This window comes from Phasianus colchicus, chromosome 13 (assembly GCF_987193195.1).
Source record: "Phasianus colchicus chromosome 13, bPhaCol1.hap1.1, whole genome shotgun sequence".
NCBI classification, from domain to species: domain Eukaryota; kingdom Metazoa; phylum Chordata; class Aves; order Galliformes; family Phasianidae; genus Phasianus; species Phasianus colchicus.
Window position 1 is genome coordinate 14,161,738 of NC_143448.1, and position 17,141 is coordinate 14,178,878.

Sequence of the window (17,141 nt, forward strand, 5' to 3'; positions counted from 1 at the left end):
CCCACTTAAAATTTAAAGGCCACTCAAATTTTAGTTCTCTTTTTGGTTTTTTTTTCTGCAGGATTTTCTATGTGCCACTTTTCTGCTTTCATTACATCCTAGAATTACTTCCATTGATGGAACATCCAGAATTTAAAAAGAATAAATACATGTTCTGAGGAAAGCAAATACCTAGAAGAGTATGGTAACAAGAAGTCTTTAGCTTATGTAGAATTTCAGAGTTTAAGTTTGATGAACTCAAATATTTGTAATTAAAAAGTGAGAAGATCAGTGTGCAACTGTCAGTAAAGTTCTTTGTAGTATTTTAGTCTTCAGTTACTCTCTACAGATAGATAAAATTTACTCATTATTTTTATCTTTCTGTGTTCCCAGGTTACAACTGCATCAAAGCACTTTAATTCCCATGTTACTTCAACAGCAAGGTATGTGCACAGATTGACCTGAAGAAAAAAAGACTGCCACGGTAAGTGACATGAATTGAGACCATCATGATTTTTTCTTTCTACCACAGAGGAACTATGAAAGGTACTTCATCTATATTATAAGTTGTCAGATAAAAAAAAGGGACCAGGTGTTCAAGGTATGTATTGTTACACTTGCTTACAAAATTAAAGGCAGCTGAAATGTTTGAGATGAATGTGTAAAGAAAAATGAAAATGAAGAGCATCAAATATTAAGAAGTTACCTACCCCCACCACAGGTAGCTGAGCACTCTGACTGCACTGTCACCCAGGAGTGGCTGTGCTTTTTGACAGATGTCTTGTTCTCGTTCATTTTGGAAAATGTGTATTCCCAAGCAATCCCAGGATTTTTGCCTTGTAGCAGGATCTACAGACAGGTGATTGGAGTTTGGTTTTAAGAAAAACAGACAAAAAAAACAATTTGGGGGGGGGGAGGAGAGGAAGGGGTGTGTTAAAAAAAAAAAAAAAAAAAAAAAAAAGGGATTCTGTGATTTGGAAAGAAGATTAAGTAAACATGATATATACATAATGTATTTATACGCAACATGAAACAATTTTCCAGAGACCTAGTTCTTTGTTATACTAAAATTCATCAAAGCAATTCCTGAACATCAAACTGGTTCTTTGGACCAGCACCTGTGGGGCATACAAGGACAGTGCAGAAAGGGTCTGTCTGTCCTTTTAGTCCTCCATTTTTTTCATATCTCAAGATCACAGTAATGCCAAGCTCTTGCCTGATCTAATAACTGTTATGAAGTTGTTGTATTTAAGTAGCCAAAATAAGAGTAAAGCTTAAAACGTCTTGCAGATATCTTGAAGTGTTAGGCTGTGAATATTTGTCTTCGAAAACTGTTCCCTACTTCCTGACAGCAGATGTAAGAAACAAAGCAAATGCATCCTAAATAACATAATTCAGAACACAGAAGGGGGAGGATGAGAAGATATTAAAAGAAAAAAAAAATGTGGCAACCAGCTTTACTTCTGTGGAGCAATATTATCCTGGTGCTTCAAGACAACAAATGGGAAGAGAGCAAATGATCCCTGGCATGTTGGAACAAGAGATGTTAGTATCTATCATTCAGAGAACAACTTCACAGTAATGTCAGGAACTTGCAGCCTCCAGCTGAGTGAGAGCCTCTGCTCCTGTACATCATGCAGGCTGCTCTGTACACATTTTAAGTCATTGGGCTACACTCCCTTCTTCTGCATTGGGAAGTAGATACAATTTTAACAGGGAGCTGAAATCTGTAACTTCCTTTCCTCCTAGCCAGCAGCCAAAGCTAGAGAGCCCCTTCCTATCCTTGAAACCACAAGAGGATATGTACATAGAGCAGGAACTGCATCACATTCAGGTTTCTTATGTCCTGTATCATCCCAGCTACAGATTAAAAGGGCAAAAATCAAACTCTGGAAAAGTACTGGAGACAAAACATTGTACAGCACAAAACCATGTAATTTAAAGTCCCTGGCACTCAGCTGAAAAATGTTATACAATGCATAATGTTCAACCAAGTTTTCATCAGGAATGCAGTGCTATTGCAAGGTTACAATTTTGCCAAAGTAATGAGCATATAAAAAGTTTTCTATCGTATTTTCAAACATTCATTATAAAGCCTTCCTTTAACAACCCAATAACTGAAGTCTGCATATACAGCCAAGTTATCAGACCTACAAATTTGGAAAGACCTCCAGTGCTAGTTCTACTTAACTGGATACATTCCAGCATCTTTTCAGCCAACTGGCATTTGCTCCCAAATTTACAGCTGGCAAAAAAACCTCCTTAAACATTTCCAGTTCCTCAATACTGTTTAATGTCTACCTTTAACACACCAACCACCTGACTTCAGACACAACACTCAGCAGCTCTGACCGCAGGGCGCAGAGTTATAAAATTTACAGCTTCTTGAGTTTGAAAACCACAGACTCTGTGGCTGGAATCTGCCAGATCTACTCTGAAGAAAAAGAACTGTGGCTTTTGCTTAGGGCATAAAATGTTAAAACAATGGATAAATTGAATTCTCTTGAGTAAAGAACCTTTTCCTTTTGCTGCTAATTTTGATTTCAAAGCTAAACCAATAAGATTTCAAAACTAGCTGTGCATCTGCCACTTTCTTCCAGACTCCTTTTTTTTCCTTTCTTTTTCTTTTACTGTGGCTATCCTATGTCTCCTGTGCAGTACTCCATTTTGCAGGTCAAAATTCCAAAGAGGCTTTCAATATGCCTTTTTATGATTGAGCCTTTGTGCTTTTAAGGTGATATGAAGTTGCTTGCAATACATTGAAATAAAACAGATCAAGTTACACAGGATAAACTCCTCTTTCTCCCATAATAATCTATCTAATGTACAGGAATATATGCAAGCGTCTGGCAGGTTAGCCAGATGTAAAAATGACCTAGTCTCTGTGAAGGAGAAATAGGCAACTACTACTTACAGAATCAAGCTGATCTTAAGCAAAAAGCCAAGTAAAGGAATAATTATTGTTTACCTGGATGTGCTTCCCATATCTGCTGAAAGAAAATGTATTTTCATTTTTAACTCACTCCTCATGTGCATCATTTATGAAATGGGCATGAGCCCAGACTTTAAGCCCCAGCATACATGATAGCTTTGATCTGCATCTCCAAATTTCATCTACATTTCCTGGGTCCCTCCCATGTCTTGTAAGTCTTTGATAATTTCTTGAGGCACATGTTAGAGCTAAGCTGTCTCCACTGAGCTATAAGTTACACCAGTAAGGGCAAGCTAAGAAGCTTGTTGGTGCAGAAGATTAGTGTCTGGCCATGTTATTTGGATTTTTAGAAAGATGCTTGTGAGATTGCAACTTTTATCCACTCTGAGTCTACATGCCATTTAATAGATGTATTAACATCCAACATGCTAACCCAAATTCTGATTTCTTTGATCAGTCAAGATTAATCTCACTGGAATTCACGAATTCAGCTTGTTTTCAGTAGTGTAAATCTAAGCATGGAATATATGATGCTTGTGGAAAGCTGTTACAAACAGTTAAAAAACAGGATCATTGGCTCAATGGGCAGTTACATGGGATCCTTGACCATGGCTAACACCAGGACTTCAAAGGAAAGCGAAAGAATACCTGTAGAGAAAATCATCAGTAAAGGAAGAATTGCAGCTACATTGGTTGCTTAAGCCAAACCTTATAACAAAAGAGTTTTTATCCTTTCAATATTTCTAAAGTCATTTTAAACAAAATCTTAACTAAAAGCTTATGACAAACTGTTGTTTTTCAGGAAAGTCCACTAAGGTCATTAAAAGGGGAAAAAAAAATAATAAAGAGTATCCTTGAAAGGTCCTGCATGATCTCATTCCTACTTCAGCTGTTTCAAATTTATCTTATGTTGTTATTGTGTCTCCATTTTTTAAATTTTTTTATTTTTTACTGTTCACATGCCAAACGTACAACCTTCAGGGACGCTGTCCAGCTAGTCTCTCTTCACTGAAGGAGAACCCTTTTATCTGTTGCGCTGAATCAACATCTGTATCTTATAAGCACATCTTAGCTTTCTTTAACTTACTTTCTCTTTAGGGGAAATCAGTACAAATTTATCATCTAGTAGCTAATAATAAATGTAATGTTTTATAACTACAACTTGGCTTTCTCCCAGTGGCAGCTCTACCATCAGTAAAGTCTTTCCACCTGGCCTTCTTTCTCTTTTTTTTTTTTCCCTATTGACAAAGAGGAAGTGATTTACTGATTTTAATTAGACATTTGCCTGCTTTGAAGATCCATTAGCCTTCCTGTGAATATTTGCCTCTTTGTAAAGCATCCTTTCCATCTGTTACTTACAGTTGTCAAAATAAATCACATTTTTTCACCAGTATTTCACAATTCCTTGATCAGATATTTCACCAAGTCTGAGGTAAACACCAATGAAAGCACTGATTGTATCTCATCCTGAAAAACGTTATAGGGCTTTCTCAAATCAGATACAAGTTCATTCCTCATTCATTTATTGATAGAATGGACAAATCAATCATCAAATTATTGTGTTTTTAAGTTAGCTTATACAATATTCTTGGGGTTGACCTACTAGTTCAATTTCTTTTGCACTGCCAGAGTCTTTCCCTTAATTCAAGTCAGTGGTGGAGGGTGACTGAATATTTCAGCAAACAGAAGTCACAAGTGACCCTCATATGAGACCTGTGTCAATGGAGCCCTCTGATGTCCCTGATGCTCTGTGAGCATCTTATGGAAAGTAATTTCAGCATTTAGAGGTGATGACTGTCAGCCCTCATTTCCTAATCTAGATGAATGAATGACAAATTTACTGTCCATTCCTCCTCAGGTTAAGTATTTTTCAGTGAAGATAAAAACAGTGTCAAGGTCTTTAAATTGGCACTGGTGACCTTACATGACTGACAAATAAATAAGCTGAATATATTCAACTACTTTAAAAAACTCCAGTATGTTTTCATTTAAGATGAGACAATTATGCTACAGAAACCATATTTTGAAACCTGGTATTGATTTCTGATCCTAAATTATCATTTCACTATCATGTTTCTACCATGTTGACCTTTCTTATTTCCTGTCTCATCTGAATTTGGACATGGGAACTGCCTTCTCAGCTCCTGAATATTTCTCATTTAGGCTTTTCCAAACCCACAATCACCAAAGTATCAATATTACAAACAGCCATTTCAGAAAGATATACAAATTTTGAAGGGCACTTCTATATACTGCTTTGCTTTCCCTACATCCGTGAGCATACTTCTTCAACAATCCAGAAAGTGCTTTGATGAATTCTTAAAATCTCATTTAAATCTGCATTTAGACTTCCAGAAGTTGTACTCAGGAAATACTCATCCTACAATTTGAATTGTGCATTCTTCACACAGTGTTCTCCTCCTCAGAAAATATTTGGCCACTGAAGTTTGTATTTTCAGTCCCACAACCTAGTTGAAGTACAGAATTGCTGCTCTTTGTCTTCTTTGGTCTGACTGGTTCCATACTTACAAATACATAACATATGTAAATATATGCGTGTGCATTTGGGGTTGAGGTTTTTTGTTTTTTTTGGTTTTTTTGTGTGTGAAATTCCAGGATAGATAAGAAAAGCATTTTGTGATTTTCATCTTTCATCCACTACTGAATAGGACTGCAAAGTCTGATTAAATGACACGTGTCAGCTTAGCTATTGGAAAACCTGATAGAAAAACACAGATGCACAGGAACATGCTGTACAATGAGACATAAATATGAAACATAGTATGACTGTAAGGCTGAACTATTACTCGTGGTATGCAAGACAATAGGGAATTTCAAGGTTTTTTTCTTATTTAAGTTTCATCCTTCTTTCCTAATAAATGCTTCAGATGTCTCTTACAAGAAAATATTTTGGAGAAAAACTGCATTTCAAAGGAAGTGATTGCCTTGAGCACAGATGTGCTAGACCTGTCTGGACTCATGCTTGCAGAGCACTGCTCCCATCCTCTCCTGTGAATGTTGCTCAGAGGACATGTGTAACCTCAATTTTCTGGATGCAGCAGAATGATTTGCATCCAGAAATGCAGTTGAAACCCTGGGTTGCTTGGGTCACCACACAAATGTCTAGGAAAACTATGACTACAAAACTAAGCACAAACTCTGCTAATCTGTCTTTCTGATCACGGTAGAAAAGCAATAGATACATCTACAAAAACTTGTATTTGGTGCCAGCTTGAAAAATTCCAATATTTACTCATGCAGTTTATTCAGTTTCTCAGTCCCTGCAGTGTATGGTTTTACAAGATCCTTCACTGAATTCTTCTGGAAAAAATCTAATCCAGAAAATAATTATTAAATTGGTGTTGAATATAACATAATTAAAAATAAAGAAAAAATATTTAAATTACAGGAAGAAATTGAAGGCTGGAGCCTGGAAAGCCTCATCTTACTGAAAAGTAACTTAACTGGATAAAAAATTTGCTGGCAGGATTTATTTTGTATGATTCTTTGAAAATTACAAATGAGATAAAAACAAGTCTACAACATAGCATGCTTAAATGTTCTGTCATTCAGCCTTCTATCAGTTTCTACTATTTATTGTTGAGTGGGACTTGTTTCACTAGTACTGTTGCAAATAGATATTCAGCAATGTGTGTTTTCACATAAAAGTGTGTTCTTTAGTTTTCATTGGCATTTTTTGCTGCTTAGTTATTGATAAAGCGTAGATAATGGAGATCTCTCAAAAACAAGATTTTGCATATTTTCCAGAACTCAGCTTGTTGCTTATATTATTTAATGACATCTTTACTACAGCTTATAGATATGTATAATTGGGGAATACGTAACTTTAACATTTGCAGTTGTTAGAATCCCTAGTTACCAGTCAGTGGTGTAGGTAGTTCAATAAAAATACAAGGGAAGTTTAAATAAGCTTTTGTAGGAGCAATAGCCTCAAGTTAAATGCTAAATCTTAATAAAACTGTTTAGCATAAGATAGGATGAAAATAGAAGTGGTATTTGGCATTAAGTGTTTTTTCTTTAATCTTTATTCTGTGAAGTATTTGCATGACATGCTGCCAAGCAAGTCATCTAGAGGCAATTTATTATTCATACTTTAGTTCTATAATAATGCTGTTCAATTTACTTTGTATTACGACAAATAAGATTCCTGAGAGTTCAGATTAGCATTTCATAACATTCGTAAGTATGCTTGTTTCTTTGGTATATGGCTATTTTGGAAATGATTTGTGGACATGGAAGCATGTCTGTAACTTGTAGGCCAAAACTCTACTTTGGACTAATTCTTTCTAACCTATGCTTTAAAAAGGGATTGCAAATTGTGATAATTTGCTAAAATGCACACCTTTTTCCTATGTCAAACTGTCCATCCTAAAGTACTTTAACATATGTTCAAGGTCTGTGAGCTTCAATGGTGCTTAAATAGATGTTTAAGTACATTACTCAGTATGAATAATGGTAAGGCTCTTCAGTATTTAAAATAAAACTTTACTGAATAGCTGTAAAAGTTTAAATAATCCTTGAAGAATGTATTTCATATCACAGTCTATATTTGTTGTGTTTCTAAGTTTAAAGGAACAAAGCTGTGTAATGGAAACAGGATGCAGATTTCTTGGTTAACCACTCCTGCTAAACTTGTGCAGAGAGCAGTGTTCAGTTATGGTGTTACGTGATGGGATGAAGAACCACCAACCACTGCCTCAGAGTGGGTACAGCCCTCATGCTCCCCAAGTACTCTCCAGAAAAAGGGGTATTTGCTAGTGAGCTGGACAGGGTATTGCTGGAAGATGTGGGAAGGAACTGAATCTCTCCTGGGGAGTGCTTCTTCCTTCTCCCAAGAAAGGATTCATCAAAACAGACATAACAGACAAGTTAAAATGCAGGGATTTGCTAGAGCCTTCCAACAAAGCAGGACAACTAATGTGACAAACGATCCACTTAGGTGATTCAATCAGATATTGACCCTCAGATGTTCTGATACACTTAAACAGAAAATGTAGTAAGGCAACCCAATGCAGAGATATTTCCCACAACAAAAGTACTTGTGGCTCATTTTCAGTGCATCAGTGTATCAAACCATCTATGTACCAAATTTATGTTCTACTCAACATAATCTCAACACAGGACATCTGGCAGACAAAGTAAGTAGTACAAAGTTGAGTGGGAGATAAACATATACAAAATTCTTTATTCTAGATGCTATCACCAATAAAACTGAATCAACAGAAACTACCCAGGAGCCTAATGTGTGGTGCTTAGACCATCTGTGTCCCAAGGTAGACGTAAAAAGGACTACATGTGCCTGCAGTTTCCAAGGTACTATTTGAAAATGTTACTTTTAAGCCCTATAGCAAAACTGAGATTTGTTTTTTTGCATCGCTAAATTTTATAGCACACCACTTGTGTGATGTGACAATATCTCTATTACCATTGTGCAGCAATGGAGAAATAATGCTACACGCTATGTTCTATGCACCTTTCTTCTCACTGAATTTGTGACAGTTTTGTAAACTTCAAACCTTGATGAACTGCTGAAAGGCCTTTCAAACTAGCATGACTACACAATTAAGTCTGAATACTATCATGACTCAATGCTATTCTTTAATCTCTCTGAGAGCTACAGCACAGAGCTAAAGCTGTCGTTACTAATTCTGTAATAGACATCAAGGGAAGAATAAACAGAAAAAAGCTTACTTCAAAGACCAGCGTCTCATTAGTTGGTCCAGCTGCATATAGACTCTCTAGATGGTTAAAAGAGCGCTGATAATCAAAAACTGTTCCAGCAAAAGGAAACTTTCCTGGCCAGTCAATTGTCCAGTCTCCTGTTAGGTAATACTTTTTACTGAGATTGCGCACTGCGAGGTAGCTGGTGGAGATCTGCATTTCATGGAGGTGTATGCTGCGTGCTCCTGCTGGAATGGTGACCACAGCATAGTAGTCTGAAATAAAAGAAGTAAAGCAACATTTTTGCAATTGCTGTACAGACAGAGAAGGCTTCTCCTTCTTAAGCCAATTTGAAAGATACTGAAGGCAGCTGTTCTGATCTACCAAAGTTACTCCATTTCCGTAAGAAGAAAGCAGTTCTGATTTTAACCCCCTACGCAGTCTGTAATCAGAGTAACTCTGAGGTATTTCAATTCCTGGAATTTTTGTGTCACTCAAGACAAGAAGCAGCAAGTTCACCTTAGAGAAATGTAGAACAGAATAATGATGGTTTCACTGTAAATGTTTTACTATCTTTTCCCTGTATTTCCCCTACAGTAGGGAAGGTCCTACTTCAGTCATCAACAATCTTTTTGAGGTCAGATGCACTGTGATGGAGAGAGCCTCCACAATGCCCCATATAACACTGGATCACTACTTCATTCTACAGTCAGTTCATACAATGCTGACAGCCTCCAGCACTCACACTGCACACAGCTCAAGTTGCAAAGCATAGTTAGATTATTCTCCTAGCATTATATTTCTATATATAACAATATCCTAAATAATTTCCTGGTACATCTCACTGTAGTATTCGCATATCCTATGATCATCAATTAATGGATCTGCAAAATATCCATGGGGTTCAAGAGATATTTACCATCTCCATTTTATGCCTGATAAACTGAAGCACAGTGAGAGGATTTTATAGCAAACCTGTGACAGACCACTAAAGAAAAGTCTTCATCCTAGTGACTGGCTCATCCACTGTATCAACTGGATTGCTTTCAATCAATTTAATTTGAAAATGGGCATGGAAATACTGTCCTGTTTGGCATTATGCTGTGTTTCCCTTCTTATGGTATACATAATGGGAACTTCCATTGTCCCATTCCAGTCAGAACTGTCGACACACTTGCACAAATCCTAAAATCTTTTTAAAAAGAAAATTCATACATAAAAGGAAAATGTTTTAAGAAACAAGAAGAATGCCTGCAGATTAACTAACCAAGACTTATGTTCATAGCTTTTTTGTTACCAAGAAACAGGAGAAATGTGAACTCTTCTCTCACTCTCCCTGTGATTTTCAGTTCACATCTGGACTTTTAACCACTGCCCTAATGAGCAAGGAATCATATATATTACATGGGGATACAGCAGAGCAATGAGTTGATGATCATGTGGAACAGCTTTCCTTACCATTAGCTTTGTGCTGGATCAAGTACTGGCCTTTAAAGAACTTGCATGTTGAATTATCTCCTTTACAAACTCCACAAGCATCCAGTACAGCTTTGGAACCAAGTCCATGATCACACCCTACTTGCTGCAACCAAAAGGCAGAAGTGAAGGACTCAGACACAAGAGATTTGAAGAAACAGCTGCATTTTCTACAAAGGAATCAATTCCCCACTTATTACTAAAAAAAAAAAAAAAAAAAAAAAAAAAAAGGAAAAAAAAGAAAGAAAGAAAAAAAAAACGATAAAAGACATTAGGGTTGTAAGAAACTTAATTTGATCTTACTTCACAAATTCCATCAATGCAAACGTCATAATTATTAGGAGAACACAAGGTTCCATCCTTCACTTTGCTGGACATTGCAAAGAAGAAGTCAAAGTCTTCAGCTGTGCAGTACAATTTACATCTATCTTCCTCTGAAAGGAAAAAAAAACAAAACCAAAGAAGTATTAGTAGACCTGAGGCATGGCTTGAAAACAAACAAAAAAGCAACACAAAGCACCCAGCTGCTTCTTCCCGCATCCTAGATGACATTTAGCAGTTACAAGGATTAATTGTGTCCTGACATATTAGGATCCCAAGATAGGTGGAATTACAGCCAAATATAGTTTAAAACAATGTGTGGGTTTAAAGGTCCACATAGTCAGAGAATTAAGAGTTCAACAGCAGTGTAGAAGCAGGCACGCTCTGTTAGCTTTGCTGATGTGGCTGTGATTTCAGCTCTACTTGTCCCCAGTTTAAATTTCATTTTTATTAAGAGAAATTGGAAATTGTAATAATTGTACTTAATGTTTATTAAAATTTTAAACAGATAAGATTGCAGAAGTGTTCAGCTGGAAGTTAGTACTGGGAACAGGTTTTCCCCTAAGCAAGACACATTTCCTCTAAAAAGTCCAAGCAACTGTCAGTCAAATTTCTTCTTGTTCGCTGATAGTGTATTGTGCCTATAAAGGACTGATAAATTCTATGCTGGCCAATACAATGATGCGATTGTAATTGTTGACACAAAGAGCCATCTTAATACAAATAGAGCAATATAGAATTTTCAGGAACATGAAATTAAATTTGTAACAGTATCCTTTTTTATTCAGTTGGATTTTCAATTGTTATTAGCACTCCACTTTCTAGAGGCAAAGCTCCTGTAGCAGTTTTGAGAAACAGACCATGTTATCAAGAGTACAGTGGAGAATACTGATGCAAAGTATTTACAGAATTAAGATGCATAAATTAAAAATAATATTTAATTCCACAAAAGACAAGAGATAGCTATTGATACCTAAACTTTATAAGGATCTCTCAGTAAAAGATGACTTCAGAAGATGTATGTCAGTATATTATTTGTTTTTCTGATTCTTACGGGACTGTACCAGTAGAAAAGTAAGAAGTTTTGTTTATAGTTACATTTTGAAATCTGAGACCATTCCGTAGGAAAGAAGATTCTGGTAGTTTTACTGTGTGAGCTCACATTTCCCATGCAGAAAAATTAATGGAATTTTTGTTGTCTGTTATTTTGGCTATACACTAAAATATATCTAATATAAAATTAAAGAAAGGAGCATCAATAGCCAGGGAGTCATGCTAAGGACAAAGATTTAAATTCTCAACCGAAATGAACTCTGCGTGTTCGTACAGATGGTATCACATAAGAGGACGGATTCAACTATGCTGGAAAGCAAACATGCCTCAAATAAGCCAACTGAATTTCTGTTTGCTTACATCAGGTTGATATTTGCCTAAGGAATATGGATGAATTACAGCTGATAGCTTGCTTCCTGCAATTGCCTTTGTCCATCAAAGCTGTGGCGTAATTACCTTCCACTTTAGTATATGGTTTCCATTTGTAGTACCATCCCCGGAAAGGTTTGCTGTTGTATTCTGCACACTGCTGGGCACGGAAGTCCAAACTATTTGCTGGACATGGCTGATTATTGCAAAGTTCATAAATACGACTGGAACCTTGGCAGAATTTGCCACCATACTGTGGCCTTAAAAAGAAAGAAAAGAAAAAAAATTGTTGGCAACGATCTACCTGTTATGTGATTGCCATTTTACACACACATTAACAGAGAAAATGAGAGTTGGGGAATCAGTATTTCTTACACAAACCATTAATTTTCATAGTTGCTAAAACCCAGCAAAGCAGTTGCCATGAATTATCTTCTTGGATCACTGCAAACTCAGCAAAGATGCAAACATCTAGAGTTGAACAGTGTTTTCACTAATTAAAATTTATAGGGCTGTTTGTGTTGGCTGATTTCAGTCTTTTTATATAGCTATCCTTACTCTGCTGTAATGCAAATGAACATGTGCAAAAATTGCCTATCACACTAGGAGTTAATAAAGGATAACACAAAATTGATCAAATGAGAACAAAATAATCACATTTGGTTGTTTTTATTTTACTTTTTGCTAAATCATTTTTTAAAAGCTTGGTTTTAAACAGTGAAAGGTAGTAAGAAACTATGCATAGTTGCCTCCTGTAAGATACCACTGATATCTATGGATAACTTCAAATGCATCATTTCTGCTTCAACAAGCCATAATCTTTAATAATCTTTAAGGATGAAAAGAATGCATTCCGTTACTTTGCTAGTATCTTATGCTATCAGAATAATATGTATGTGTGTGTGTGTTTGTTACTACTTGATCTATGCACACAGCTGTAAGCCAGTGTAAAAATGTTAGAACTGCATTTTTTGAAGTGACTGAAGGGTCTCATAAACTGCTGAGAAATATACTCACTCACTTTTTTATTCCCTCTGGATCTCCTAAGAATCCACTGATGTTATTTTTGCAGTTCCACTGCTCTCAGATGTATATCTGCAAGCATTGAGCCAAGTCTTCAAAACCCCAAACTCTTAAGAACTTTGTGATACTATACTATTTCTTGTATCAAGTAAAAAAAAAAAACAAAACAAAAGAATAATTCTGCACCTGCACACATCTATACCATGATATTTAAAAATTAGGAAACACTTGGAAAATAAGCTATGATCTTTCAGTGGTTGCCATGACCATATTACACACACACACATTAGGGAAAAATGAGCATAAAAAATATGAGATAGTAAAAGTACTTAGTCAAATTATTAGTTATTTAATAATTATTAGTAGGTAAAATAATTTTGAATATAAATACTATTAAATACATATTTAAATATAAAATATTAAATAGAGATGATAGCTAAATGTACAGTTAATATAAAAGGTATGAGTGCAGCAAGTATGATCAGTGTTGCTTATTTAAAGCCTTAAAAAGCATACTATAAACTGTAAGCCATATCAAGTATCTCAGGCAACTTCTGATTGTGGAGTAATACAGACACAGCTTGGTGCAAAAAGAATGAGAAAATCCACATGCATTTTATTTTTACACCATTTGTTTACTATAAATTTTAATTCTCATACATCTAACCCACATGCTTCTCATGTTTTGAGTTGGCTTGTAACGTGCACAATATCTGAATTTTCCATAATTCTGGGCTACAAAACAGTCTCTCAAAGGAAGAGAGAAACACTTTTCTACTCCATTTAAAACTGAGTTGAAGCACCAGAGAAACATACTGTGGAAGAAACACTTCAATTAACCTTTCCTGTGGTCATCTACTAACTATGCTGATACCAGATAGTACAGCAGCAAAGGTCTTAGAGTCAGATTTTCTGTCTTAGGAGGTGGCAATTCAATCCTTGGAAGGCAGGAAGGATGTGAAACGTTCATGAAGTCAGGGAGTGTTTGTGTTGCTTTTGCAACTGTGGGGAGCTTGCAGTTAAGTCAGCCAAGTGTTTGGTTCTTACTCAAGTCTCTACAGATTTTCTTTCCAGCTTCAGCGCAAGTATGATTTTTTTGACCTCTTCTACCCCAGAGAATAAATCTGCTTTAGTGTACAGAAAAGAAGCAACCTTCTTCCAAGTAAATGCCACCAAAGAAATGATATAATAGATTTATGGCTAGATCATGATTTCTAGCCACACGCTTGTATTTGAGGATGGTATAAAATTCCACCAAACCAGGGCAACACTGAAACAGGCATTCTGTTCTCCAACCCTGTCATAGCAGTATTTTGGTCTTACAGTTCATTCTCATTACTGAAACTGCTGGCCAGAAAATCCATAGAAACATTTCCACCTTTCTGTCTTACATCATGATGTCAGGAAGTGTTAAGTAACTCCCAGGAATCTAAAAGCAAATTTCAGAGAAAAGGCTATTATCTACATCAATAAAATCGTGCTTCTATTGGTTGGTTTATACCAACAGGTTTTAGCTTCAAGGCTAACAGAAGCTCTGTGAGTATTACCATGCTCATTGGTATTCCATTATAGCAGTACAGTGCCCCGAATGCAGATGAAGCCTAAACTCTCATGTGTGTACCTTCCCAACTTTGGCATATGCTGGTAAAGATGTTTGCTGATGCTGATAGAACTGAGGCCTTACTGACGATAATTGGAGAACTAAGTAATTGGGTAGGAAAGGACTGCCAAAGATCTGTGTTCAAAGAATCAATTGTAAAAGCAGCATGAGTACAAAGCTGCCAAACTCCACTTCATACAAGAGTCAAATATTAAAATGCTACAAGTGCAACTTAAATAAATCATACAGTTTCTACCCTTTTCAGAATATACTTAATGAACAATGAAGGAAAATAAAATGGGTGTTCACTGGAATGCAACACAGAGTGTAAAATCATGGAAGTAATTTGATGAGGGGAAACATTTCATATACAGGGAATTGAACTGAAATTTCTGGACTTTTTTTTTTCCCCGTGGTTTGTAATTAATTTAATTCAACTTCCTACTCATATTATGGCCATGTTATGACAGTATCACAAAGATGGACAACAGTTCTCTGCACATATTCCAGAGGTCTAAAATGTCTTTCACAATCAGAGATATGACTTAGGTATCATTTAAATCTCTCACTCTTTAGGTTCCTTCTCAGCAAACTATTAACTTATTTAACATATTTGTATCTTGAAAAAGTACCTTGATTGTAAAATGTGATGTGTGAAAACCAGATCCATGAATTTACACTGGGACAATTTAGAGAAACAGTGATTTTAGCAAATCTTCCTGGCCCCGTGTTCTACAGATGACCTCCATACATGTTTGTTATTAGAAATTCACACAGAACTGAGGTGATAATTCAGAAGCCATAGCCAGAGCTGTTTTGGTATAGTCACAACATCTATCTTGTAATTATCAAACAAAAGGAAATTGAATTGGTTGGATATCATTTTCAAGAGGTGAATTTCATATGCAAACACAAATAATGAGATTTTCATAAGCAGCAGCCTGGAGCTACATTCCTCACCTGTCTTTAAGCTCTTAAGTAAGGTGTCTATTGAAATCACTGGAAACCTAGAAGTTTCCCTCGGTGTTCCTAAGTCAGTTGTTCAGAAAAAATGGAGTACTAATCTTAAAAAAACATGTTAGAGTCCAGTCAGTTCTTCAGAGATCCACAGCCCCTGTCATAATCTCTTATACAAACACATATTATTTATTGGCATTCTCAGAATTTTGCTATCCAAAATCTTCTGTCAGGCATTTGAACAAAACAAACATTAGCTCCTACACAAACCTGGATTAAGAAAACTGAAATAAATATCTTACGTATGAAATAATATATATATTGAAATGTATAAACATCTGAAATATATTTCAGAAGTTCAGAAAGAAAGGAATCATTATTCTTTGTTTATCTGTAGATTTAGAAGTGAACAATGAACAGTCAGTAGGCTATAAATCTTTCCATATGGTTTAACATTGAAAATGGATAGGATCACTTTTCTAATGATTCTACTTACATACGAAAGTTCTGTGATGTGAAATACAGTCACCTGAATATTCATTCACTGTTATACAGTGTTGTGTAGATGGCTTTTATACAGTCCTTTAATTTAATCACTCTAACTCTGAGAGAAATTTGCAGTTTATTCCCTTTGCTCTGGATAAACTGGAGTAACTGCATAAACACTACTGTAATAAAATTAAATTTTGTAGAGATACAATCCAGTTCTGACACCTAGTCTTACATCAGGTTTTACGGAAGTTAGAATAGACAGACCACTCTGAATGCAAGTTTTAAATTCAAAGTGCTACAACAAGACACATTTCAAAAAGAAGAGCTTTTGCGTTAACATCATTTGAAATCATTACTAATTATTACAATGAGCCAATCTGAAACATTCCAACTAATGTACTTTTTTCTGCCTCATGGAGAGAGCAACATCCATACATGGAAATTTAGCAGGAAAAACAGGGTCTAAGGTAAGAAAAATATTTTGATATATGTATGATAAAATTAAGACTCTTTATTCTCTTGCTAAATACGTTTAAAGACAAAAATATCCAACTAGTTTTATGTAAGAAAAACCACAGAGAAACAACAGAAAAGGTTGAGAATGCTCTGCTATGGATCTGCAAAGATTGACTGACTTAGGGTAATAAAGACTATTTTAACTAATTTACATTTTTGCATTTTCCCTTAACATAACATATGAAGCTTGGATATTACTACTGTACCACTCTATAATAGGTATGAGGGTTCCTTACAGATTCATATAAACTGTGTCATGTTTTCTTTTTTTTTTATTATTAATGTAGTTTAAATGCTGTTTTTATTGTGTGCAATGACAAATTCATGTGTATATGCCTGTTAAAGTTTTGTATGGAATAGTGAAATCTTTTTTTTTTCTAGTAAGTTGCAATAATTTGAGTACTTGGAAAAGATTTTGATCTGATAACATTTTATTTCTACCATGAAATACTAGTGTATGGAATAGTAGTATTTACAGCAGTAAGACATTCACTAGAGTAACAAACCAGAAATGTTTTATGAGGTACCATACAATTCTATGGCTCAGCAACTTTATGACCTGTGAAACATGGAAGAATACAAAGAACATGGCAGACATACAAAGTCATCTGTCTACAACCAATAAACTTTGGTTTATTATACAAGATAGTATGATCCCATCAGGAGTCTTTTAATAGCTTATAAGAATTATTTCACTTACTCTTAAATTATTAGGTGTGAATGTGTCTGTGTGGCATTTCT

General features: G+C 35.5%; 1 protein-coding gene and 1 long non-coding RNA gene across 6 annotated transcripts in view; one reads left to right on the top strand and one right to left on the bottom strand.

Moving 5' to 3' along the window:
* Positions 1-430, top strand: part of LOC149916170 (uncharacterized) — a 201,436-nt gene extending 201,006 nt beyond the window's left edge. For all 3 annotated transcript variants that reach the window (XR_016470602.1, XR_016470603.1, XR_016470604.1), the window contains one exon: positions 373-430. This is a non-coding gene — a long non-coding RNA (uncharacterized LOC149916170). The remainder of the gene's footprint in view (positions 1-372) is intronic.
* The window catches only part of ADAMTS18 (ADAM metallopeptidase with thrombospondin type 1 motif 18), a 72,281-nt gene that overhangs the window by 13,682 nt on the left and 41,458 nt on the right, over positions 1-17,141 (bottom strand). For all 3 annotated transcript variants that reach the window (XM_090149375.1, XM_090149377.1, XM_090149376.1), the window contains 5 exons: positions 11,900-12,072; positions 10,373-10,503; positions 10,052-10,175; positions 8,624-8,868; positions 690-828 (listed from right to left, as the gene is read on the bottom strand). In XM_090149375.1, the coding sequence (XP_090005501.1) occupies positions 690-828; positions 8,624-8,868; positions 10,052-10,175; positions 10,373-10,503; positions 11,900-12,072 (812 nt within the window). The remainder of the gene's footprint in view (positions 1-689; positions 829-8,623; positions 8,869-10,051; positions 10,176-10,372; positions 10,504-11,899; positions 12,073-17,141) is intronic.